This window comes from Rhamphochromis longiceps, linkage group LG16 (genome assembly GCF_057381845.1).
Source record: "Rhamphochromis longiceps isolate RC_006_pf linkage group LG16, R_longiceps_female_GT1.1, whole genome shotgun sequence".
NCBI classification, from domain to species: domain Eukaryota; kingdom Metazoa; phylum Chordata; class Actinopteri; order Cichliformes; family Cichlidae; genus Rhamphochromis; species Rhamphochromis longiceps.
The window spans coordinates 21,672,613-21,700,098 of NC_140572.1; the positions used below are offsets into that span (position 1 = coordinate 21,672,613).

Consider the following 27,486-nt stretch of genomic DNA (forward strand, 5'->3'; position numbering starts at 1 on the left):
ACTTATTTTCTCTTCTTGCCAACACAAGCCACCCATGGTGAAGAAGTAGATCTCTTTATCAGCATTGTTATGATGCTGATTTACACTATATCTGGTCACCCTTTACACTCTGTTTTTGAAAGCTGGAATGCTACTCATTAACGGCCATTAATATCATTGCCACTATCTTAATGGACCAAGAATAGAGTCCACAAGCTTTTGGGTTAGGTTGGATTTTCAAGATAATCAGTGTCTTTAATGCCAACTCATCAAAGGGTTAAGTTTCTTCTCAGGAGCTTTCCGTGCTCCTGTGCAAACCTGTACAGCAGATGAGAAGCAGAGTGAGTGTCAGTGAGGTATGTGTAGGTACACACCCCAAATGAAGGGGAGTATACATGCAGACAGAACACCTTCAGCCTTCTGTCTCCTGTTTTACCTCAGGGGAAGTACCAGCTGCCTGACAGTAACACTCAGTTTTAGCCTAATATTTATTCACCAGACAGAGACACATACCACTGCAGCCATGGGGAAGCAGGTAAGATCTGTTAAAGAAACACTTAGTGGGACTGGATCAAGCGACTTTAATTAGTGCTGAGTCTTGACTTTAGATTTTGTTTGTTTTTTAATTGCATGACCAGTGCTAATCACCTCAAACTGAACAGCAGGGAAATTGACTAGCACTGTGCAAAGTCACAAAGGGTGAAAGTTGGGGCCTTTATCCTTTCGTAAAAGGTTTCTGGCAATTTTTTCAGCTGTTCCTTGGAATCTGCTATAGTCTACATAAGAAACTTACACACTGCAGTCTGCACAGTGAAGGAGAATACACGCATGGATGCACAGGATTGCACAAACAGGTTTGCATAAGAAGAAGACGTAAGACACTAAAAGTGTGGGTTGTTTGTGCTTCTCAACATAAAAGTTAATTTAAAAGGGAGGGAGGCCAGATATGTTGTCTTAATATGAAGTTCACTCATGCGTGCACATGCATCAAATCTGCTGACAACTGAACAAAACAACTGTTGGTAAATTATTCAGCTGGCAAAAATAAATAAATAAATCTTTTGCTATTCACAGGAAGAAATGTGGTGCTAAGGTTTTGTGCAGTTTTGTGTATTTTTCCTGGATCGCTCATAAGTTTCGACGAGAGGCATTTCCCTCCCTCAAACTTTTATTTTGGTGGGAAGTGAAGCAATGCCATGTTGTTTCAGACAGAGCAGAATGTGCAATTGTGCCAAATAACTGCGGATAGGGAACTCTGGTGAATTAATTTAGGATTTTAGTACTTTCCTACATGCAAGCATCTGGATCTGTTTTTTCTCTGAAACACCCTGCTTGCTACAGTTTTAAGCGACCGAACTATTTCTTAACATCAATCTTTTGTGCCTGAGGTATTGAATAATAATCATATTATAAAGACACAGAAGAAGATAGCTTGAATGTATTATTATTCCCCTGAGTGCTTTGGATGTCTGCTGATTTTAATATATGTTTTAAAACTCCCTCTCGCCTTCATTATATAGCTCTATTTCGTCAGTCCTCACTCCAAATGATAAACAAAACAGTCTCCATCGGCTCAGCAGTGCCAACTCCATCAGCTGTGAATTCTCTGCGCCTCGTTGTTGTGACAGAGCGAGAGCTGATGCTAGGTCACTCTCATTGTCAGAGCCAATAACTGTAAATGGGAATGGGGTCTTGTGGGGAAATGGGGCCCGTGTGATTGTAATGTGTGCGCATGCATGTGTTTGGACTCGCTGCACAGTGCAGCTGAAGCATATCCCTCTATCAGTGATACCTCTGCAAATGTTCATCCAGTTTAAAACCTTGAAGAATGTGCTTCACAGGCCAGGGTTGAGTAATGTGTCCTAAACTGTCTCGAAGGAATGTTTTGTTGACATGTAGATGGAGTGTAAGTGAAGGTTTTTTGTAGGGCCGCACCAAGCCAACATATACAGCGGAGCAGTAACACCTCAGTGACAGACTGTTATGTGTACGTTCTCTACACGACGGCGGTTATCATGGTCAGTGCTAAATGAAACGGCGACGGTAGTGTCAAAATTTAATTTAACCCGCAAAGATAGTGTGTTGAAAACATCGCTCAGCTCAGACGCAGCTGACCCAGATCACAACAGCTGCACTTCTGCTTTTGGCTCCAACAGTCTCTATGAATGCATGAACACAGTGCACCAAAACAGATGTTCAGAGCTCCTCAAGCATATCCTGGCGTAGGATGTTTGAGCACAGTGGCACTGTGTCTTTGTTTCTCTAACGGAGAACTGGAGAACAGATAAGTGTTAAACCTCTGCACTGGAGAGTAGACGGTACACTTTTATTCCTTCCTGTGTTGGATAAGTACTGTCTTTAATTGCTGCCTCTTGTGTTTGTGGGGGTATTTAGCTCAATGCTTCACTATCTTTGATAAGATAACTCCAGTGTTGTCAGTGAGAGTATAATGATAAAGACGTGACACTAGTTTTAGTGGGTCCCTCAGAAGCTGGAAGCAATTACAGATTCCTCCAAGCAGCAAGAATGTAGCAGGCGTTCACCATGCACTCTTTCAGAAAGATACATTTTTGTCAGGAAAAATAAAAAATAAAATAAAATACAAGCCACGACTTTCAGGCCTTGGGGCTGTGGTGTGGACTAAACATAAAACATGACCTTACTTTTCCAAAAAAAAGGGGGGAAAAAAATCCTCAGTGTTTCAATTCAATGAGAAAGCACCAGACACAGTAGGCTTTGAACAACGCAGTATAAGTAGTTTCCTCTGTAAATGATATATGAACGTTTCCTTTGTTCTTCCACTTTTTTCTTTTGATCCCTTGTCATAATTTTCAAAACTTCATGCTCATCATTTCAGGGTGGAGTGTAGTAAATATACGCTTTATACGTGCCGAATAAGGTTATTACTATTCAAACATTAACAGAGTCTCTTAAAAGCGTTGCTTTAAAAGCACTAAACAGACATGCTCTGTAGGGAATCCCTTAAAATATGCCTGTTTATGTCAATATTTTATAATAAATTCAGTCCCACCACTTAGGATCACAGCATGTATTCGTTTGATACACTATAGTAGAGAGCAGAACAGGGCTGATAATTGATTCTGTTGCTGGCATAACTGAACGTAGCATCAGCGAAGCCGCAGAAAACTAAGAGGACAAGAATCATTTCTAGGTCACGGCTCACAGCGGCTCTATACGTTCTGCCAGTCTATCATAAAGCACAGTGAATGTGCGTATGTAGATGCTGGATCTTCTACAGTTTATATCCTTAAACCTCCTACACTCTAAAAATGAAGACGTGCAGATTTTCTTTGAGATACCAGCTTAAATTGCACAAAATAACACCTCCGTTGAAAGCTGAAGATAAACTGCAGTGAGTGTTAATTGGCCTGGTACTAACGGGCTCGTTCATTTGGTTGATGTTTGGATTGATTGTGTGTTGCTTTGTTGTGGGCATCATGCCTTGGGGATGAAAGCAATTAAAGTGTTGAACCTCTGCCATGGCGGGGGCAGTCTACGCTTTCATCTTATTGTTTATTGGCAAAATGAGAAGTGTTTTGGACTGTCCTAGTTAGGAAAATAATTATTGCTGCTTAGATCACTGTTTGCACTCAAAAGGACAATCTGGATGCCAAAGCATGCGCTAACTCAATTGGGCACGTACATTCAGACTTTAATTACCGTCATTTCTGAAGGCTTAATGGCAAACATAACATTGTAAAGATATTCTCCTTTGTGTTGCCTTTCACTTGCATGTGCTCTATGAGGTGATGCGTGCCATTTAGTGAGCAGACCTTAACAATTGTGAGGATGTATATAGCTGTGTATTAAAGCCAGCCATGCAGGATAGCCCTGGAGACTGATCCCATCTGTTCAAGGCCTGGCTGCTTAGTTAGAAACTCATCAAAATGTGGTCCCCCTAGGTTTGTGGACCCCCCTTTGTCTCTCCATTTGTTACCTCTTTGTCTCATTGCTGAGAGGGTGGGGTGCCAGGGGCAAGAGCTCAACCCCGGAATAGGGGAGGGGTTGGTGGGCCCAGGCATTAATGGAGACAGTATCCATGAAATAGCCCAGTGGAAGTGACGCTTCCTGGACATGTTTTACGCTTGCATGAGCATACGGCTGGGGTTGGGGTAGGGTAGAGAGCTTTACCAATGAGGGAGGGAGTGTGGAAAGAGACTAGCCAGGATGCTACTGTATGTTTTGTTTAATTTCCCATGTGCTGCTGAAAAACAGAGCTGAGCTGTCAGTGGGAGTTGCATCTTACTTCTGCGTTTTTGAAGATTATTCTGCTATACCATGTAAGTCAGATTTACTTGTTACTGTTTGGCTGCTAATGAAATACCCTGACTCTTTAATTAGTCCTGATGCTTTAGTGAGCATTTCTCATCATTGTCAGAGCATTGTTTGGAGCATATGGTGTCTGTCCTCTAGTTCCAAAATGTCACCTTAAATTTTATTCTCTGTTTAATGTATATTTAAGAATTTCTTTGTTAGGTATGAAAGAGGTTTGAACTTGGGAAAGAATAAACACCAAGATGAAACATATGATGATGATGATGATGCAGTTTAAAAATGTCTGCTCATTTGTTCACTTGGATAGATCCTGTTTTTTCCCTCATCAAAGTTTATGTAACATTCAATTTCACAGCCTATTTTTTTCTAACTTCTTATCTGCTTTTTCAGGAGGGTATTTCTAGCCCTTTTCAGGGCTTTCCCCCCCCCAATTTATAGAGCTTGATGTGCCAGCCATCATCAAGAGAACTGCCTCAGGCTGTAAATGGCCTTATTTAGTGAGGATGAATATTCATTTGTTTAAATAATTATTCCAGCCATGCTGTTATTTATTGATAAGGAAATATATGGGCGCTATAATATGACCTTTTTTTTAATTCTAGTAAGATTACACTAAGAAAACAGTTCACAAAAGGTCACATATACAAATGCATTAACAAAGCATAAACAAAATTGCTTCTGTTACTCCTCAAACATCTGGAGTCCAATTTGATATCAGCTTGATAGAATGAAACTGCCAGTTTATATTTCAGTCATGTTGATGCATTATGACATAATCCGTGGTAAATATTTGGATTTATACAGTTTATTATATCTGCTTTTAGTGGAAAGCAGAGCTACTAAGTAACAAGAAGATACCAAAATAAATATGGATCAATTTGCTGGACTTGAAAGCCCCTGAGAATTTGTGTGTTAACAAGGATCAGATTGGGTTTCCAGTGGGTGAGGTGGGGACAGTTGTTAAAACCACAGCCCAGACAAGTTTTATATTTATGGGATGAGTAAAACAGAAACAGACATTTTTCCACTTCGCGTTTATTACAGTTCAGAATAGGGCGTGACTTTAGACTGACCCTGAAGTAGCAAGTCATTTTCATCTTTAAAAAGCACTGGCCGCAAATGTCAGGATGACTCTAATGTCCTGAGTTTTATTGCCTTTTACTGCCCTAATATGATTCTCAATATGAGAGCAAGCAGTGAACTAATTATTCTGCAGACAATTTGTGGATATATATATAGTACTCAGAGCAATAGCACTTTCCTGCTGATTTTCTTGCTGTTGGAAATTATTGAAAAGGTCGTGTGCATCTAAGGACTGATATGAGGAATACCTTTGCTGTGTTTTGCACCCAGACTTAACTTTAGCATTATTATTGTTTTCTGCTCCCAGAAAGAAGAGAATGTAAGGAAGGAGTGTTAAAAGAGTGCTAAATTCTCAGGAAATAATAGCTAGCTTGTTTAGCAAGGTCCTTTTACAGACTTTCTGGTCGCACAGTCACATACAAATAAAATATTTTAATTGTAATCACCAACTGGACAAATTATTTGTCCAACTGCAACAAGAAGTCAAGAAGAAGTTCAGTGACTCACATTAGCGCAGGTAAAGCTTAACAGCAAGCTAGCAGCCTTATTGGTACTAGCTCGCTGTACCACCCAGAACAGCCCTGCCATTAATTTTAAGCCATAAAGTGAATTATTTAAAAATGATGCCATAAATGTGTTTATTTCTGCTCTTTGGTTTGGGAGCCGGCCTTAAAATGCCACTAGGTTTTTGTGACAGTCATATTAGCTTCATCTTTATATGCCGCTTGGTAGTTTTTTATGTATTAAATTGATTTGTCCTGTGAAGTTTCACATCCATTAGTATGTTAGTTACATGGCCATAGGAGTCACCCGCTTAATTTGCCTTTTGTTTCTCAATTTAGTCATGGTCACCGGGAGGAGAGCGACCTCTCTCAGGTATTGTTGTCTCGCTAACAGCGTCTTTACACATTTTTGCTCCTTACAAAACGTTGCAGACTTTAGATTGGCATGGGTTGCTGGAAGGAACTGGACAGTGACAGACAGCAGTAGGCTTGACTGAGAAACAAACAAGCTGTGAAGAGAGAGCTGAAGGTTTGCCAGTGAAAAGATTAGAGTGGCATTTGGCTGGAGCGCCAAGATGCACCGTTGCTCTTGCCACACTGTCATGGCAACGGAAGCTTTATACTTGCCTCGCAGTCCCCCCGCTGAGTGTCCAGACTGTACCAAAGAGTCATTTAAAGATCCTGGGATTATTTGTGTTGACAGTAGTTAGCCGTTTACAACATAAATTACATTTTCCTGAATTCAGCTGCATTAAATAGACATTTGCTGCCCTCTTTGATTATTCATTACCATGGCTTTACATTCTTTTGACAGGTGAATGAATAAGACGCAAAAGGTCTATTATAAAAGAGCATGTAAACTTCGCTGAGCATCTTCACAATTCAATCTATCCCAGAGCTCTCATTTGTCATGCAGAGCACCTCTGTTCCCTGGTGACCAATCAGGAGTTCTTCCCTGTTGGCTAAAAGCACCCCCTTCACTGCCTCATCATTTGTGATTGACAGCCTCCCACAGGAAGGAGGGGGCTTATTTACCTCCTTGTGTTCTCATGGGACTAAGTTAATGATCCCAGCCAACAAAATAATACAAAGAGGGAAAAGCCTGAGAAGTCGGCGCCTGGTTGAACCATTTGGAGCAGTTTCGGCTTCTTTTATAGAGGATTAGAGAAAAAGAGGCTGTGTGAAGAGAATTTCAGAGATAGCAGTGAGACAGATGAAGCAGCAGAACCCAGACAGAAAGTGGGAGCTGAAGGGAGGCTTCTGAGGAAAGCCGGTGTTTTGAGAAAAATCCCTTCCTGGGCTTTATTTCTGTATTCATCTGTCACCCTGGCTGTGAACTGTGTGCTTGACTGAGTAACAGACAGCGAGGTAAGGCGTGATCTGTATTTCCAGTGGATGACACTTTAAAAGCTGTTTAGGTTTCTTTTAGACTTTGGAGTTTGGCTTTGAGGGAGTTTTAGTGTGCTAAATTAAATACGGTATTCTGCATATTTTTTTTGTCTGCATGTTTGAAATGTAGATATAAAAATGTAAACAAACATCAATGGTGATTTTATGGCCCAGTGAATTTTTCTGTGGTGCTCAGTTAAATATTTTTGCACTTTATTGCATGCTTCCACACTGCACATGGTGCTGACCTAACTGCAGCTGCAGTTATGATGCATTTCAACTCATTATTTGAGTTAACATATATAAGAATCTAAGTGTTTTTGTCATTCCCCTACATTTCTTTTGATCCTTTTTTATACTGAAAAATAAGATCTCACTGCTCCTCCTCCGGGGTTTTGGCTTAAAGTTAATCCAAACCAAGCCATGCCTTATATATTGTGGTTTAACCCCACAACATAAACGTCTGCTTTATATGGATGCCATTTAAAAAAAGAAGAACAAAAACCACTCTGACCTTATGTTGTTGACAAGGTTGTTGCAGGTAATGCCCTGCCTCAAAAGTAAGCTCGAATTCAGTGCTAATAAACGGATCAAACTTGATGTTATCAGTCTCACTATTTGGATGCCAATCCTGTCAGCCAGCACATGTTTGCATTGGAAGCGTTTCTGTGAGACTGGTGAACAGATGCCAACAATCTGAGAAAACTTTCAACAATATCTAAGTCAGCTGTCGCAGCCACATTACATTCCTGTGTGTTTCCATTTCAGTGAATGTGTTCACAAGAAAAAAAAGGAAGAAAGAAAAAAAAAGGTGTTATTGCTTTAAGAAATAAGCTTTCTTCTGAGCGTTTTCCAAGCTAACATAAAGTAACCTTCCTACCTTGAGCAATGTTATTCATCAGCATTGAGATAATGAAGATAGCAATTCTTAATAGTTATATGGCATAAATGACTGACAGTCTATTAATATACCTCTGCTTAGCCATGATAGCATTTGCAAAGTGTCGCTCTTGTACTTTCTGAACAGTTGATTAATAATTGATTACTGTGTTTCATGAGGCACTATTCCATTTGGCTCCATTGAACCGTGACTTAGGCGTGAAGCTGCATTATTCTAGACTAATTTTAGCAGGGTTAACTATAAAGCATTGCAAATTTTGGTTTATATTATATGCAAATCTCATCGTACGAAACATGCAATGAATCTGAAATGAATCTGTTTATTAATGCAGTGCATGTTGTTTTTGTGGCATGCAGCTCAGCTATTTGGGGGGAAAAATCCATTGGAGGATGACAGCAAACCTCTTTCCGGAGTTATGGTAACACCCTATGCTCTAACAGTTCCGAGAGACAGACCAAACCAGTGAAAGGCCTGCCCCTTTCTTATGATTGGCTATCTCAACAATTTGCAGCCCACTACTTGTAGATGGGATAGGTGCAGTTCTCAGTGAGGGAAGAGAAAAGGGTGGTAAGTTTTGATCTTCCTGCTGTTTTTTCAGTAGGCTAGAAGGAAAGAGTTAGTGTCAGAAACTCACAGAGATTCAGGGGGCGAGTGACTTTGCTTAAAGTTCAGACCGCTGCAGTGGATCAGCTTGGTAGAGCCTAACTATCTGCTTGTTTATTGCTGTAATCATGTGGCAGGTAAGTCAGAGGGTCATTCTTAGCTCTGTTCACTGTGTTTCTGTGCCTCTGTATTTTTCTACCAAAACAATGAGTCATATGTTTCTAAGCCTGTAGGCAAGGATCTGTGCAAGAGCTGAGGTGGTTTGGCCTTGTGGTGCTCACAGATTCCTTCATGTTATGAAGTGTGGGTAGAACTTGTGGAATAAGATGACTAACTTGGAGGGCCAACAGGGATTTTGTAATTAAAAAGCGTCAAAGAGAGTGGGAGCAGACAAAGTCGATTTCCAGTGTTAAAGCAGCAATTCAGTGTAGCATTTCCTAAAACACACACTTTTACATGGCCTCTGCCTGAAAGAATATATCTTTTAGCCTTATTTTCTTTTCTCCCTCCCTCTCTCTCTCTCTCTCCTCCCACTTCCCTTTTTTTTTCCAACCCTTGCTCAGACTTAGAGATCCACTGCAGCACTGAGGAAGATAAAGCCACTCTTCCAACCACAATCTTGTGGCCTCGTGACCTACAAAATACCATTTACGGAGCTGATAAGATAAAGGATACAGACATTTTCCCTCTGCAAAATCTATCTCTATATATATTTATATAGTGTGTGTGCGTGTTTGTGCGTGCATGCGTGAGCCCATTTGCATCAGCCCTGCATACATAAAAACAGAGCAGAGCTAATGAAGAGTGAAGCTGAGTTATCGCATTTGAGTCTGTGGTTGCCCCTGTTAATAAGTAACTTATCTCATTCACTTGAGGAGGAATGTTAGACATCTTCCCACCAGAGCACTGCTTCTGATCACTAGTGTGACAAATAGATATCAAGCTGTCACCATGGTAACTCACGAGGTCTTTTTATAATGTATAATAATTAGAGTTTAGGAGAAGGAGCTGCAAGTGGTGGACGCTTTGGGAACAGAAGTATTAACTGACTATTAAATTTTTACACGTTTCTTAAGATTGCAGTTATTTTTTATTTGGGTGGGAATTTATAGGTCACCATTTAATTTCAACGTCAGACCGGACACTGTGCTTGCTGTAGTTCACAAATCAGCCACACGATGTCGCTCTTTGAATGTTTTCCACAACAGTTAGACTCATTCTTGTTGAATGACGTCTGCAAACTGGTTGTCCTTGCACAGGGGACAGACGGTAAACAAGAGCAGGTCTAAACATTATTTATGATTTCAGCAAAAACGTGCAGATTGAGATAGATCCGAAGTGAATGAGACATTTCTTCTGTGTGGACGTTTGAGTCACAAAACCACAGCTGCATACTTGGAAAGTCACATTTTCTAAAGTTCCTGTGGTGGTGGAAAGGATACAGTGTTTCCCCGCTGATGCCACCTGCCAAGTCGCCGAGAGGAAATGAGAGTTTGGTGCAACTTCTGATGTTGACCGGGATGACCTGTGTCAGTAAACATGCAGAGAAGTGACAGGCAGGAAGAATGAACATATTTCAGCTGACCTCTACACCTCCGTTTCCATTTCTTACGCTGTGAGAATGCCATTGCTAACATTAATTGGACCTGGTTTCCAGCTAAAGCTTTGTTTGCACAGCCACAACACCAAAACTTATAACGCTGTTATTCTTCTCCGTGCAGTTGTGCTTGACAGATGCGTTTTGAATTCAGTTGCCGAAATATTTAGATTTGTAATTAACTTGTCCTCCGTAATCATTTAAATAACAGCATTTGTAGCCCTTGGTCAGGGCCAGTTCCCATTAAGCTAATCTCAGTAATGTGTGCAGCTGCACATCAGGTAGATTTGTCAGTCTAATCAGCTGATTTGTGCTGCTGCAGCTGTAAATCATATTAGGCCAGAGTGGGCCGCTGCTGAGCTGGCTGCTTCAGGGAGCAGCAACAGGCCACACATTGGTCACAGCTACGCTGTGAAGACAGGATTATAGATAAATATGTTAGGTGTGTGCCCCAGGAAGGAAGACAAAGAGCAATCACACTCTTTCAGACTCCGAATACAGGGTTCAGAGCTATCATTAAGGGCGATAAAAGACCATAACCAAAGGGATTAGGCAGTACTTGAACAGGAAATTGTCTTCATATCTGAGACTTTGTAATTGTTTCATCTCTTAGTGACCCATTAGGCGACTTCCTAATCAAATAAAATTACACATGTTCAGTTAATACTTCAGTTTAAAGACAATCACACATTTAATTTCTTATTTCCCATACCTGTGATTCTTTGGATACCATACCCTAAGCATCTTCCTCAGTATAGAGTATGAAGAGAAACTGTCAGCTGAAAATGCTGCACTTATCCAAAAGCAATCAGTTTGCCAAACGTAGCTGTTAAAGTGATGTATAGAGTCAGATGTTTTTGTACAAGGTTTTATGTAGTATTCTGGTTGTATGGTCGTATTACTCTCCAAATTTAAGGTCTCATCTTATTTAACCATTATTGTTGAGAGAACTGAACTTTGGATCTCATTTGTTTTCATATTTAATGCTTTATGGTCTCAAAGTATGTAACTTCATAACACCAGAATACTCCCATAGCAATATTATATCAATACAATGTCTGTCATTATTAATGCATGTTCCAATTGGTGTGGATATGTGATATAACCTAATACAGCTTGTCCCAAAAGGTAATGAAATTTTATGTAGGCAATGTTACAATGCCCCATAGACAGACAGTAAGTACCAGAATTTGACTGTTCCCCTTTTTCTCATTAAATGGGAACAGAAGTCAGAATTTTGCCTTACACTTGTGAATACTTTGGTAAAGAGCAAAAAAAAAAAGAGGTTATTTTTAAACTTAACTTTGAATCTTTTCAGTCATCAATGTGCATTTTTCTCCTGGTTTCCCTAAGCGCTGTTTATTCAAACTGATCAATTCTCTGTGCGATCTTATGATAGACACCAAATTCCCTGGCAATACCAGTGACATTCCAATATGTATCTCGCAAGCAATGTACCTTCTACCCAGTCCTTTGTACGAACTGTAGCATGCCTTTAATAGTTATAGTGTACCTGTCTCTCAGAGAGAAAAGTCACCCTGGGGACTCTTTTGATTGACAGAAGAATTCAAATGGAGCGCAGCAGGGGTGTGTCTGGAAATAGAGGCACATGGTAAGCAGATGGTACCTCAGTGATTCCCACATGAGGGCCAGCTGGTACAGACTGGAATGTAGCACATAATGTTAGAAAGTGCCAGTCTTTATTTGTAATTGTATGGCAGATTCTTCGTGCCTCAGCATTTTTTTTGCTGAGCAACTTTACAGTTATTTTGCAGCCTGTAAAAATCCATTGCATCAGATTTGTTGCATATTAAATAACAATGGCCTCAGAGAGGAGGGATAACAGACTCCGATAGATGGTGAACCAGCGATTCCACATAATTTTCTTGACTGGATGCTGCGGGAATCCCAAACCTCTGTCCCACATCACAGATGAGTCCCGCTGCCTCCCGGGCTCCTTCTCATCTGTGTTTGTGTCTTCAGCCTTTCTTTTTGAGTCTCCGGTGGAATTGCCAAGTACCTCAGCATTGTGCTGCTTGAAGCAGAGGTACAGTCACACAAGGGAACCTGAAACTGATCCGAACGCTTTGAATTTCTGAATGGGCAGGGCTGAGGGGACACTGACCTGCCTGTGAGGATGTGAACTAGGGCTCTACATGATACTGTGCCTCTGCTTATTTGCTGATTTTGACTCTCGCTCTCTTACACGCGCACTCTCTCTTTCTCCCTCTCTCTCTCTCGCTGTTGCCTGCTCTCTCTCTCTCTCTCTCTCTCTCTCTTCTTCCAGTACTGGCCTGAGCTCCAGCTGTAGGTGGAGCTGGCTTTCCTGGAATTGTCGGGCAACTTTTCCTGTTGTGCTTGCTACCTCTTGCTCAATCACTTGCTTAATGACAGCTCTGCTGCAGGACTTATGGGGCTCTGAAAACTTGTGCCATCTGGATGCATATCTCTACAAGCATGCTGGAGTTAATGACTGGTGCATTTTGTGGTATAAAGATATTTTCATGATTCGAGTCAGAAGTTCTCCTTCAGCAAAAATGTCTCGGCAGTACAAAGTGGGGCGAAATCCATCGGTGGGTAAAGTAAACTGTGTATGAATGGGAGCACTTTCAGGAGTGCGTAATGTACTTGGGGCTGTAACGCACTTTGCAAGGGCTCTTTGCCACAGTGTTGTTTTACAAGCTTTTTATAATGTGTGGATATTTTATACCATAAGCGATGACATCAGAGGATAAGTGTCTTTTTGCTTTGTGTTTGTCACACAAAGCCCTTTATTTAGTTTGTATTTAGGGCATCCTATTGAAAATAACAACTCGCAAAAGCATTATGTTTATCCAGTTGCTTTGCTAAAAAAAATATAATGTGTGATTTTGTCTTTTCTCTTGCTGCGGAAAATCTAACAAGTGGATGAAATTTTGAACAAGAAGTTGTTGTTTTTTTACCATGTTTTACTATCATGTTGTTACCCTGTAGAGGTTTATTTGCTTTAGTACAATGCAACAATGACTTCATATCATCTGTAAAGTTAACATAATATAGTATTGTTATTAAATAACATTTGTTCCTGAAAGCATATTTTGTTCACACCAGAGGGGTTTGGACAATGGAGCGGTATCCCTTGATTCTCAATTTCTAGGCACCTACATTTGCTGCTTTGCCTTTAAAGAACAAAATAGCACTGAAACAAAGGCCCGCAGATGCATCAGAGTCACAAGAGACACGTGCAACAATTGCTTCTTTTCTTGTGCAGTACAGTGGGATCGCTGAATGTCTGCGAGGATTTGAATAGAATAGAAAGAACAAACCCAGGTTTGTAGCTCATAGGTAATTGCTGTATCCTCATAACTTCAAAAGGCTACTTGTGCCCGACTGTCCTGATAATGAGCTTTTGCCTTCTTCACACATAATGAGTGGAGGTAGAGAGTTCACATAGAAAGACGCTGTGAGCACAGTGTGTCCACTCGCAGCTGGGGTGTCTGACTGGCCGGGAACAAAGGCTTAGTGTCTGTGATGGTGTGTAGCCCCAGCCATCAGCAAGCAGGCCAATACACTTCTGCTTGGCTGAGTTGTCAGTCCTCACTGGCCTGCTGGCCTACGGGCTACAGTATAGACAGGCTAGACTATTCCTGTGCCAAATTAAAAGGAGCTGCTGCTGCATTCTTTAAGTTCTCAGTTGAGCCACACAGACCAAACTGAAAGCTGATACATGTTTATGTATTATGTGCAAACACGTGTTTTTGCCCGAGAATTCTCCTGCTTGCTTGTTTTATTTTTCCAGTATTCTTCATTTCCATAATCAGATATCTCTTACAAATATTTATGTAATAAAATATTAATGTTTTTTACGTTCAGTCGATTTCTGGTGCATGCTGAAACTCAAGTAGAGATGAATAACTTTGTTTTTATTATCATAAATACTGGTAATTAGATCGGGTATGCGTAATGTGTTTTTTATTGTTCCTTCCAAAGAATATGTTGGATTTGATTGTGGACATTAGGACTCCAGCTAACTATTGTTTCTCCATCAGTTAATCTCAGAAAAATAACTTGATAGAAACTAATAAGCAACAGTCTATCATTTTTTTAACCTTTGTCGCTGCTGCTAGCATTTCCTGATTTATTTTTGTGTCATCTTTACAGATAGCTGATCAGCTTCCCTGGATTTCGCTGAACATCCCGCTTTGTTTTGCTTGAAAATGGAAACGCTGGAGTCTGAGTTGACCTGCCCAATCTGTCTGGAGCTTTTCGAGGACCCACTGCTGTTACCCTGCGCTCACAGTCTTTGTTTCAATTGCGCCCACCGAATCCTGGTCTCCCACTGCACCCCCAGCGAGCCAATTCAGTCCATCAGCGCCTTTCAGTGCCCCACCTGTCGCTATGTCATCACCCTCAATCAGAGGGGCTTAGAGGGACTCAAACGCAACGTCACTCTGCAGAATATCATCGACCGCTACCAGAAAGCTTCTTTAAGTGGACCCAACTCTCCTAACGAGACTCGGCGTGAGCGAGCCGTCCCTGACAGCACAGCCATGACGTCCCCCTGCAACCGGGTCCAGTGTCAGTTCTGCGAACAGGACCCTCCACAGGATGCCGTGAAGACTTGCGTCACCTGCGAGGTGTCATACTGCGAGGAGTGTCTCAAGGCCACCCATCCAAATAAAAAGCCTTTCACGGGACACCGTCTAATCGAGCCCTTGCTTGACTCACATCTACGAGGGCTTATGTGTCTGGAGCACGAGGACGAGAAGGTCAACATGTACTGTGTGACGGACGAGCAGCTGATCTGCGCATTGTGTAAGCTAGTTGGCCGACACCGAGACCACCAAGTCGCAGCCCTCAGTGACCGATATGACAAACTCAAGGTAAGAAATAATTTTAGAGAAGCTCAGGGATTTAGGACACAGTGAGAACAGATTTTTCACTAATGTTACCAGCACATAATTGAGAGACGGTTTCTGAATTTTTCAAAAACCTCTTTCAGCTTCTCAGCATGACAGGTTGGCAAGCTGATAATGAAAATATTGAATTTCCACATTATGATAAACTTAAGTGGGCTTTTTGCACAGCTCGATTTTGGCAACGCACAAACACACAGAGATAAATTAAGAGTATTGATTACAGGAATGTGAAACTAAATCTCATCGATCTATTTTTTAAGTCGTTTATCTGAAACAGACAGTCAACAAGAAAGTACTCCATGACGGATTTGCTACTCGAAAAATACAGATGATTTACAAGAATAAGTGCAATAATACTTCGCAGTTCTAGTAAGAGAGATAGAAGGGTGTTTTTGTGAAGCAAGTTTAGAGTTGAGTTTTTCTGTAGCGAATTAGCAAACACTACAAAAGCTCCTTTATTCGGCATTGTGAAATAAATAATTGTACGAAATGACTTCCTCTCTAAATTACGCTTAGCGATAATGTGTTTACTTTGAAGCTGTTTCCCACTTGGCCAGTCAGAGACTGCTTTCACACTTTTAGGTAGTACTGCTCATTGTCAGTAGATGGGCCGACATGAATAAGACATAAGAAGATGCTGTTTGCTGGAGTATAAAAGGGCGGTTTGGCTTTTCTTCACAAATAAGCTTCTATCATAAAAAATCTAGCTTAGGTAGGTGTATAAAGTAACTCGCAAACTCAACAGGATGATTTTATCGTCCACTATAAGCCAGTTGTTCCATGGAACTTTAACACAAAAAAGAAAGTTACCATACACAAGGGAACATCAAACATTTACTGTTTTAATTTGGGAAAGTCTTAAACTCGGCTGCAAAAAGCTTTTCAGTTCAGTTAAAGTTCACCTTAAAGTTTGTCTGCATGGCATAGGCTGCATAACAAAAAAAGAGCACCCTTATTCTTTTCACAAAACACTCCCTTAATGCATGACTCACAAAAGGATAGTTTTATGTATCACACGCAGCACTGAAAGCCTTTTTTGTCCCCATTCCTTTCTTTCACAATGCTTGGTCACAGTGGAAGTGGGATATAAACAATCTTTTTGCAACATATTGGGAAGATAGGACCAGCCTTAACCTCTCTCCTTTGTTTGATCGTGCTGTCATTGTGCAGAAATCTCCCGGCCGCTTTCTCTGTGTGGGGCGTGATCATTCGTTCCAGGAGGCAGAGCAGGTGATCAGCATCATTTCTTTAATTACACATTCGGGGCAGATTTACTGCGTAGATCTGCCTGGACCTGAATGTAACTTTTGAAGGGATCGATTACCAAATCAAGACCAGTGAAATGAAAGTGAAACGCTAGTTGCAGCTGGTCTGCATAACATGAAGTAATGAGGCATGGCAATATGGCCTGGATGGTTATTAATGCTAGAGTTAAAGCACTCAGCATTGTGAGCCTGGTGTGTTTTAATTATTTCACGAAGTAGTTAATGTGTGCTGTGACATTGTTACTTCCCTTTTAATGAGAATAAAATCCTGCAGATGTTTGCAGACATTAGGATTGTGGGTGAATTAAGGCGAACCGAATCATTTTCATCCTCTTGCAGACTGTTATAAGCAAAGGTCTATTTTCTCTCTTGAAAAACATTAACCAATTACCTTTTTCGGTATCCTATCGCCGTATCTCATATTTTACTATTTCATGTGTTTACTCTTTTTTTTCCCCCTTGATGCACATGCACTGTTAGTTGCATTGTTAGCCCAAGTGAAAGAGGAAATGACAATTTTCAACAAAGAGAGAAATAGTTTTTTTCTCATGGCATAGGACAGGACCCAGGTGGCATGCAGCTGAGCTTGTTGATAGTTGTTGGCTTTTTTCAAGCACATGTTTATAGCCACAGTGCCTCACATTTCTCGCAAATTCCCAGACAAAGGGATACTGTGACTTGTAAAGGCACACATGTGCGTCTTTGTGTGCGTGTCTGTGTTTCAGCCTTAATTATGTGACATGATCCCAGTTAAATAATTATAAATCTTATATATCCATGTTATATTTTCTTATATCGCTGCATTCCTATTAAAGTCATAGGAAAGGCAGAAGCATTAAGGAAAACCCCCTTTTTTGCCAGATAATCACAGAGCTTATATGTAAACATACGAAACAGTCATGCAGACGTTGTAAAGCTTGAGCTGATCAAACCAGCTAGATTAAAACCGTGGGAAGAAACCCATGTAAACATGTGGAAAACAAGAGGAGGAAATGAAATTAAGACCCAGGACTACTCTATAACGAGGTGACGGTGGGATACTCAACCACAGCGCTGAAATATTTATTTTCAGTGATAGTAGGAAATGGATAAGTTACATTTTCTTCATTTCACTGTTATGACCTTGTGCGCGCCTAATTAAAAAGAGATTGCACTCATGTATTCCGCAGGTATTAGTTTCACCTCTTGACTTTGACGTACGCCTCGCATGTTCTCGTGATATAAATTTCCAAACATTGTCATCAGAGAACTTATACTAGAACAGCTCGGTCGCACACAGTATGTGGGTACTTTTAAAGTTCTATAAAAATCAAACCAACTGATATTTAATGTGGTATTTTTTGTGAGGAAAAAAAATCTGCATCATTACAATCAGTGTTGGAAAAGTTCTTTTTGAAAGGTTATAGAATAAAGACTACTAGTTAACCTGTTCAAACATAAATATGATTGTATTAATTACTAACTTACTACATTTGATGTCTTCAGTAAAACTAGTTCAAGTCCATTGCATTTTGATTTAGAAAGCACTTTCACAGCTGGTGAAGAAGCTTTATTCTGTTTAGTGTCAAAGCCTGTTTCTCATTTTAGAAGGAAACCATTGTTGAATTTTTAGCAATATCCAGCCCTGAGAGGCATTCTTGTTCGCCAGCGTGGTCACTCACTTTGGTGTGGTTGGCTGGTCGCAGGCATAGCAGGCTCGGTTGCTTGGAGCAGTACGCATTGATTTGACATTTGGCAGAGAAGAGGTGGTTTAAAACTAAAACAAGAACAATCAAAAACAGCATTCAAGATTTCATATTGCCACATGAATGGAGCCTGTTAAGATGTAGAGGCAGCTGACCTGCTTTTTCTGGAAATATTCCAAGGCAGGACTAAAGTGAACAATGAAAAGCAAAAAATGGATTCTACTTACAAGCTCATCAAAAAGTAATTAATAAATGTATAAGTTGATAACTTATTACAATTGCATCTATTTTTGATTCATTTACTTAAATACAGCACAGATTATACACATGTATGTATACACCAGAGTTACCACACACACTATGGTACAAATACAGTTACGGTGTTCTCCAGCAAAGTAATGCAAAACACGGCCTGTGTTGCTCACAGGATGAGGAGTCGCACAGTGAATAAAATTTCTAATGTTGACACAGGATAAAAGTCTGAGTCCTGACGTTGACCTTTCAGGACTCTAAGAGGAAGGAAGAGAGGCCAGCCAATGAAAAGGTGTGGAACCAGAAGCTTTCCCATACAAAAGGAAGCCACTATTCTTTCCTCTCATCAGATTTAAATGATTTTAGGAAAGAGACCTCCATTAGACAGAGCTGTCTAAACATGTGAAGAATATTCACGCTGCAAGAGAAGTTATTTTAGCTTAATTGAAAATGGCTGTACAGTAAAAATTTTCGCTGAGGTGATTTTACTTTGTTGTTTTTAACGGTCATACTGTATTTTGCTGTATTCACCATCAGCTGAATATCTTATGTTTCGTACACCACTTAGGAGGTTTCAAAGCCGCCATAACCTGGACCTGCAACGGATCATCTGAAATGGCTTTCATCACATTTTCTTTTCCATATAAATAAATTATCTTTGTAAGAGCAGTAAAACAGAGGCTCTGCTATTTTAGTACAGTGACTCACACACCTTATGAAATCACAATGTGAGACTGAACTAACATGACAGAGCCTCTCCCACCATCTATTTGCTTTAAATCTTTGCAGGCTTCTTGTGCTTGTTTGGTCTCATCTCAAAGTATTTGTGGGTTCTTTTTTTTCCTTTTGAATAAAGGGATGTTAGTCAGAGTTATATTTTTGTGATTAGTGTTTATGGTTCTCTACAATAATTTCTTTTAAATCAATGTTTTAGGAACCAGGTGCTATAGTTACAAACAGTGAAATTCAAAGGCAGTTTGTAACTGTTTGACTGTAAAATTTCAGATCCATTCACATGTATTGCTGAAGACTTAATAATAGATTGAAATACGTTGTTCTGCTTGTATTTGATTTAGCTGGAAATGCAGGTTTATTTTATTTTAATGTCTGGTGTCAGTTTTTTAAATGATGCTAGTATAGAAGTACTTTTAACTGCTTTTTTTCCCTAATGGGAAATTTGTAAATCATGGTCCAATTTGGAATAAAATAGAGATCATGAACACACTATAATTGACAAGTGGCTACAGCATGGGTGTGCAGTATCCTTAGTTTGCAGTCTAAATCTGTCATCCATATTTGAAGTTACAACCTTCTCCACCCATCTGCTTTTGGTTTTGCAAGACCACAGTTTTGTTTGAATTGAAATCATTTTAATATAATCATGCATTAATCTTTTACTTCCTCTGAATAATGCTTATAATATTAGACATTCTGTAATGTCACAGGACACCATCATCATGCTGCCCGATTATAGTAAGAGCTTAAGTTCGAAACATCACCCTTTGATCTGACTCGGTGATTAGCACACCCTGGGTTCAGTTGTCCAAATTACTGGCAGATGCTCTGCTTAGCTTCATGGCCTCAGTGGGCAGTATGATGGGATCTTTGGCACAAAGCTAGGACTTGGGGGGGGGGGCTCACACTGATCAGAGCCCAAATCTGGCCACTCATATCCAGGGGCAACCTTGTGTGTCCTCTCATGTGCTCATTACACTTGATATGGTCCTTATGTTCCTATTCACCTAACTCTCTTCCAGGATTTATTCAGCTGTTTACAGTTTGATTGGGGAGGCAGTGTATAATGAAATGTTCCCTTTCAATTTTGTTTTGCAGCAAGCCTTGGATTCCAACCTCAGCAATCTAATAAAGAGGACCAGTGAGTTGGAAAGTCTGATGGGCAAACTTATCCAAACCTGCCAACATGTGGAGGTGAGGTTATTTGTCTGTTCCTTTCAGGTTGGGGGTTTTAGCTTTCCCGGCAATCCGTGGGCAACAACTCATTAAATTATTAACACCGTGATGAATTACTGTATCCGAATGTGGAATTGTATCATGTCAACAAGACTGAGTGCTCATTACTCACAAGCTCAACAATTATTGTTAAATGACTGCAAATTTGGTATTTTAACAGCATGTGTAAGCTAAATATGAATTTATTTATGTCTAGATATAAATAAATAAATATGTATAAAGTAAATAGCATGTGATTCATTGAAAAGCCTTTCAAATAAAGGATTAAGATACTGCATTATGTCAGTTATCTCAAAATGACTGTGCTTTAAATGAATATATGTGTATGTGTGTGTGTGTAAACAAGGACAGCTGATTGCAACTCTGCTCTAATGTATGTTACCTGTACCCCTGTTTTGTCTAGGTAAATGCATCGCGACAAGAAAACAAGCTGCAGGAAGAGTGTGACCTGCTGATTAATATCATACAGCAGCGAAGACAAATCATAGCTACCAAGATAAAGGAGGGCAAGGTACCGTTTATCACACTTTGTATCTCGATAGCTTTTGTTTGTTTGTTTATCACCTCGTCCATGTTGATAACCTTGCTTCTTCACCCTAGGCTGCTGTTCTTATTAGAATACAGCAATAACAAATCACAGATGATGGGTAAAAAAAAGACTCTTCACACGTCTACTGCTCAAAGGGAGAGTATGTAACGCACGAAGGACGCATAAGTGATGTAATGCAACGTCTACAAAGGAAGATAAAAAAAATATGAAGAGTTAAACATATATGTATTGTCTAATACAAATCAGCAGTAGGAAAAGCATTGTAATTGAAAAAGCACTGTACAGTAGTTTAGTATTAAAAACACTATGATTTACTGTATTAATGATGTCCCAGGGATCTTCCAGGAATGGTGATACTATCTTCCAGAGAACTGATTGGTCAGTGGAACTGATTGGTCAGTAGGCAATGATTTCATGCCTGCTGATCTCTAATCTTTAATATAACCTGCTCTAGAGGCAAAAAGTGAACTGCCTTTATCATAAAGCAAACCCATGGTAACCCTGAAGTTACCTGGATAAGCCAAAATCAGGCTTTCACAGTGTAGGCCTCTGATTTGACTGGTGGCCAGTGTTAGCTAATGTGGGCAGACACATACTGCTTTGTAATCTGTACTGATGTTAGTTCTCTAAATGTGACATTTGGCTCCATCTGGACACATGTTACACTACATAAAAGCAGGTCTTGATACATAGTTTGATTTCCAGGCAGCATAAACTTTTGTATAGTTCTAATAATTCATGGAGGAAGGATGACATTTTTTCCGGTTTCTGGTGACCATAATGGTTCTCAGAAGTGTTTTCTTTGTTAGTAGCAGGGACTTTTCCTGCCAAGAGGAACCGTGGACATCAATAAAACAAAACAAACAAAAAAAAGTGAACATTAGCTAAACATCAGCTATGCAAGCAACAATTTTTTACAGTCTAACAAATTTGCAATGCATGGAGAAATGAGCAGTCTGTGAAGTGTTTGGCTTATTGAAACTCACACTGTGTTGCAAAGTAGAGAAAAAATAAAGAAAACTGAAACAGGATTATGGGAAAGTGAAAGTAAAGGAACACAGAAAGCGTGGATGGTGCTGTAGCCACCACTGGTCAGCTATTAAGTCCCTTCAGAGTTCCTATTAGCCATGTAAATGCAAACAGAAGGCAGGCCCTGAAAATGTGTTGTTCTCAGCGGGTAGCTTCTCTCCCCTGCCCCCCAGCAATCACCACTGGCTTTTCAAAAGCAGCTTTTATCAAAAATATACAAATAGTAAAACGTAGCACACATTACCGTGATGTTTACTGTTTCCTGCTTCACATCTTATTGAGTATTCAGTCAAGCTGCCTAACAGTGGGGCTGTTTTAGCAACTGACTGAGAAGAATCTTCAGGGAAAGAACAAAAAACATATGTGGCAAAGAGACATGCTTCAAGAACTAAAATGTAATTGCTTGCTATCCTGTTAATGTGAACAATTATAGGGCAACAAGCAAATATATTTTTGCCACTGTTTAGGAAGATTTAGGCACAAAAACAATTTACTTGGCTATGTTAAGGTTAAAGAATACAATATAGAATAGTTAAAAGAAAAGCTGACTTTGGATTCTAAAGAGAAAACAAATTGCAGTTCTCTTCTGCAGTGTGGACCTGTGTTTCAACATATTGATGGCCACTTATACTGACGAGAGTTTATTGCTTTGTTTTGTCCTCAGTATCAGGAGCGGGTGTCCATAATTTTAATATGGAGGTGTTATGCCTCTTGAATGGTTTCCCTTCCTTTTCCCCTGTCCGCCTTAGAGAAGCGGGAGCATGCTGTGCCATGTTCAGTGTCAGACTAAGATGAGTCTTGCTTCCTGTGATGGTCCACTCTGGAGGGGGCCTCTTTCCTTCCACACCTCATGGCTCATGACACAGGTTGTGAGGTTGCTTTCAGCCACTAAGCCATTGAGCCACAGAGGGGGGTTAGAAGGGTCTGGTTTCTATGACAATACTGTGTAGGATGTCTCATGAATACCCCTCTTATGCAAGTATTGCTTATAAAACAGGTTGTAGGACAGACTCTTGTGACTATGACACTACTGAAAAATCAGAGTTTTTTTCTCCCCAGCAGGATTTCCTTATTGGCAAAGTGAAACCCAATTTTACATTGGATAAGTTGCCGTCTCATAGGTCATGCATCGGTTGGTAGTTTACTAAGCTATTCATCTGTCTGCATATCCTATTTTCTGCCCAGTCTGTGAGGCTGAGGAAGCTAGCCCAGCAGATAGCCGGCTGCAAGCAGTGCATTGAGAGGTCCTCCTCGCTCATCACCCAGGCTGACCAAACCCTCAAGGAGACAGACCACGCTCGCTTTCTTCAGACAGCTAAAAGTATCTGCGAGAGGTGAGACACCAGCGAAAGGCAGACACGGGAACAAACAATAGAAACTGTGTGTAAAACTGTCGCCACATATTAATGTTAATATTTTCTTTGTACCAGAGTGTCTATGGCAACAGCATCCTCCCAAATCCTGTTACCAGAAATTAACCTGAATGACACATTTGATACTTTTGCTTTGGACTTCACAAGGGAGAAGAAAATGCTAGAAAGCTTAGATTACCTCACAGGTGAGTCGGGCCACGCATGTTAAGCACAGAGCATTTAATTGTTTGAAATGAATCCTCCATGTAAATTACTATAATCTGTTTGCTTGTTTAGTACCGCCTGATCAGTTTCCCCAAAACTTTCTTTTTCATACGATTTGCCGGCTTCCTTTATTGAAAGATGCACTTAAAATGAACCACAGCTTATCCGTGAATTATGGATTTATAAAATTACAGGCTTCGGCAAGCATAACAGCGGTGAGTTCATATTTAACTATGTGATTGTGAAGGAGTGGCAGAAAACTAAAAAGCTCATATAATTTACAGCAATAGTTTTTTTGCTGCTGAATGAAACAGGTTTGATTGTTTATGCACGGCTCCTGTTGTGCACTGTGAATTTAACTCAGCGTGGGGGATGTAGCTGTAATAGCTGGAGGAACTCCAATATAGATTAATTACACTTGTCAGAATAAAGGACACATGCAGACACTCACACAAACACACACGTGCATACACACAAAGGGCTGGTGCTGTTTATCCATCACTGGTCTCTGTTTGTTATTTTGATGTTGTGTGCAGAATGAAATCAACACTGCTTTCATTATTTTCTCTGGGCAACATTTACCTTTTGTTTTGTGTTTGAAGCGCCAAATCCACCAGTAATCCGCGAGGAACTCTGTACAGCTTCATATGACACGATCACGGTTCACTGGACATCAGATGATGAATTCTCTGTTGTATCATACGAGCTACAGTATGCCATCTTCACCAGCCAATCTAATGTTGTCAGTAAGTCCATATGTTGTTTTCTAAAGGAACCACAGTCAAATGTTTGGGGTGGAAAACACGATAGTGGTGGGATTTGAAAAGGATTTCTGAGAAAGATTTTCAAATAGTTCGAGGGGGTATGCTACAATATCCAAACATAATATTGTGTTTTAGCTGCTGGAGTGGAGAGCATTGTCCTGGCTCTCGTGGGTAATGAGATGTTTCCAAAATGCACTGTAATTTTTGCTGCATCTCAGAAGGGAAAGGAAAATAACAGTCAGACTGGATTTACATCCAGATGCACATCGTAAGCTGGATATTATCTCGAGGTTGAAATAAAGAGCAGACTGCTCGAATTGATCGCCCTAATTAGCCACAACATGCTCGATCAAGCATTTATTCTTATCTGCCTCAGCGCTTGAGCACACTTGAGTAGCAGTGCAACTATACTTGATGAATTAAAAATAGCAGCCTTAGATTGAAAGAGTTCATGTTGTTATACTGTGTTGTCTCACTCCTTAGTTTAAACTTAGTAATAATTCTCATGGTGAATTTGTGCTTTGTCTATAGGTTTGTGTAAATCTGCTGATAGCTGGATGATAGTACCAAACATCAAGCAAAATCACTACACGGTGCACGGACTCCAGTGTGGCACCAAGTACATTTTCATAGTGAAAGCAATAAACCAGGCTGGAACCCGCAGCAGTGAACCAGGGAAACTCAAGACAAACAGTACTTCAGCAGCTGTTCAGAAATGCTTGTGTTACTAAATAATTATTAATACTTGACAATTGTAATTAATACTTTTTTTAAAATTGTAAGGTCAGCCATTCAAACTGGAACCAAAGTCTGCTCACCGGAAGCTGAGGGTGTCCCATGACAACCTGACAGTAGAGAGGGATGAGACATCGTCCAAGAAGAGCCATAGTCAGGACCGCTTCTCCAGCCACAGCAGCTACGGTGTCACGGGAAATGTCTACATCGACAGTGGGCGCCATTACTGGGAGGCTCTGATTGGGGGAAGCACATGGTAAAACATTTAAGTTCGTAGCATGGCTCACAGGTAGTTCAGTGTCAGACTCCTGGTTGGCTGGACTCAAGACTAAACAAAGATAGGCTCGCTAGTCATTGGATAGATTTCCATGAAATTTGCTACATTGCTACAGTTAGAATGTCTGCTCTTATTTCTGCTTAAGTCTGTAGATGTATTGTTTTTATGTAAGCGTGAATGATGTTTCAGATTTAGAATGTTACTACTAAACCTGTATTTATGAAATGTAATTATTTCCTCTCATTGGTTACGCAGGTTTGCAGTAGGAATTGCGTACAAGTCAGCGCCGAAACACGAGTGGGTCGGCAAAAACTCAGCCTCCTGGGTAATGTCTCGCTGCAACAACTCATGGGTGGTGCGTCACAACAGTAAAGAGATTCCCATCGAGCCCTCGCCCCACTTGCGGCGTCTCGGGGTGTTGTTGGACTATGATTCTGGATCTCTGTCTTTTTATGACGCTGTTGGTTCTCAGCACTTGTATACGTTTGACATTGACTTTGCTCAGCCAGTCTGCCCTGTGTTCAATGTTTGGAACAGATGCCTAACAATCCTGAGTGGACTGCCTATCCCCGATCACTTAGAGGGAACAGACTACAATAACTGATAAACCTGCCCCGTCTTTCCTGGATTTTCTTTTTTGTATCCAGAAAGGGACTTGATAGTGTGCACCTTTGAAAAAAAGAAAAAAGGATACAGTGACATTGGTGTAGATTTCCAAAACTAATCTGAGCTATTTAATAAATGTTTTCTTTGCTTTGCACATTTATGTACATTACTCTTTTGGTTGGTGACAATTCCAAATTCACTAGCTGGCTCCACATTTTTTTACATTCATATTGCACACTTTTTTATTAATATACTTTTAAGGAAAATGGCGAATTTTTAATGACATCTATTAAGGGGGCTCATATGTTTGTGGAAGGTTGATTTAGAGGCCATTGGAAATTTTGTGTTTTTGAACTTTTTTAAGTCGTAGCACTTTGATAAAGTTGTCATTATAATATAAATGATTACTTGTCAATGTTTCTAAGAAAAAAAAAAACATGTAAATGCAGGATCTAAGAATAATAGTTAAGAACGGTTTCACTTTTTTTTTAATTCTAATAAGAAATCAGTCAATTCAGGGGTTTTTATGTATTTATTTCTGAAAATGTTCTAGTAAAGTTTAGCATCTCGGGAATATTCATCTCCTCATTATAGCCGTTTTAAAATGGATCTTCATCATAATTATGCCATTTTAAGTTTCTCTGACAAGATCTAATAAAAGTGACTTCGCATGATTATTTGCGTGACTATCCTCCTTGTGTCATGAATAATGCAATCCACAAATGTGTTTCAGTAGGGCTGTCACCAAAGCAGATTTGGACAGGATAATAGCATACTGAAAAACAACTGACAACAAAGGATTCACTGCAAGTTCTATAGAAATTTTGAAGAAAAGAACAATTAATTTTTTAAAAATCTGTGCATTGACTTTTCTCTCTCTTTCTGACTGACTGATAACCCCCCCCCCACACACACACACACACACACACACACACACACATATATGTATATATGTATATAAACGCACCATTCTTTACAATTTTGTAAAATGTGTGCCTCCTATAATATATCTGCTTTTCTACCTCATTTAATCATCAGTAACAGTACATTGTAACTTAACACAATGCACCATCATTTATTTTTGAGTTTTATTTTAACATTGGAATGCTTTTTTTTATGAAAAGATAACACAGCCATCATAAAGAAAAGTGTCAACGTTGCTTTGCAGGACTGACTTTAACCTGCATTGAGCCACAACACAATTTTTGACAAGATTTGCTCTGACATTTCGTTTTGTATTGGAGTAGCGTGGCTTGAATTCTGCAGCGTTTCCTTTCAACAAAGTACAAGAGCAAAAAAAGAAAAAAAAAAAAAAAAGAAGATCTGAACTCTCTGTGACCTCCCCATGAGACACCCTGCAGACAAAGCCATAATAAGTGAGCACTACCTCCTCTATGTAATGTCACCAGAGCTTGATTTTGTGATGTGTTCATTTTTTGCGTGGGAAGAAATACTTGAAGCTATTTGTGAAGAGGATCTAGTCAACCAGAAGTATACTAAATGCTACACATTGCCAGTTGTCATTT

General features: G+C 40.0%; 1 protein-coding gene across 7 annotated transcripts; it reads left to right on the forward strand.

The window, feature by feature from the left end:
* The first annotated feature begins 389 nt into the window (after positions 1–389).
* Positions 390–26,634, forward strand: mid1 (midline 1). 7 transcript variants are annotated; one of them, XM_085384049.1, is made up of 11 exons: positions 390–514; positions 14,492–15,213; positions 16,420–16,479; positions 20,285–20,380; positions 20,826–20,933; positions 23,187–23,335; positions 23,432–23,559; positions 24,181–24,324; positions 24,874–25,035; positions 25,126–25,333; positions 25,610–26,634. In XM_085384049.1, exons 2-11 carry the CDS (start codon positions 14,548–14,550, stop codon positions 25,956–25,958), a joined length of 2,070 nt encoding a protein of 689 aa, XP_085240175.1. In that variant the 5' UTR covers positions 390–514; positions 14,492–14,547; the 3' UTR covers positions 25,959–26,634. The 7 variants fall into 7 exon arrangements, with proteins under 7 accessions (XP_085240175.1, XP_085240172.1, XP_085240173.1 ...); XM_085384046.1 differs by lacking the exon at positions 390–514 and adding an exon at positions 4,135–4,280; XM_085384047.1 differs by lacking the exon at positions 390–514 and adding an exon at positions 7,080–7,229.
* The last annotated feature ends 852 nt before the right edge of the window (positions 26,635–27,486 follow it).

Excerpts from the sequence above, each read along its gene's own strand:
- mid1 (XM_085384049.1), top strand. The coding sequence starts at position 14,548 with ATGGAAACGCTGGAGTCTGAGTTGACCTGCCCAATCTGTCTGGAGCTT. Across the intron at positions 16,480-20,284 it reads CGTTCCAGGAGGCAGAGCAG|CAAGCCTTGGATTCCAACCT; the intron begins GTGATCAGCATC and ends TTTGTTTTGCAG. Across the intron at positions 25,036-25,125 it reads AGGGAAACTCAAGACAAACA|GTCAGCCATTCAAACTGGAA; the intron begins GTACTTCAGCAG and ends TAAAATTGTAAG.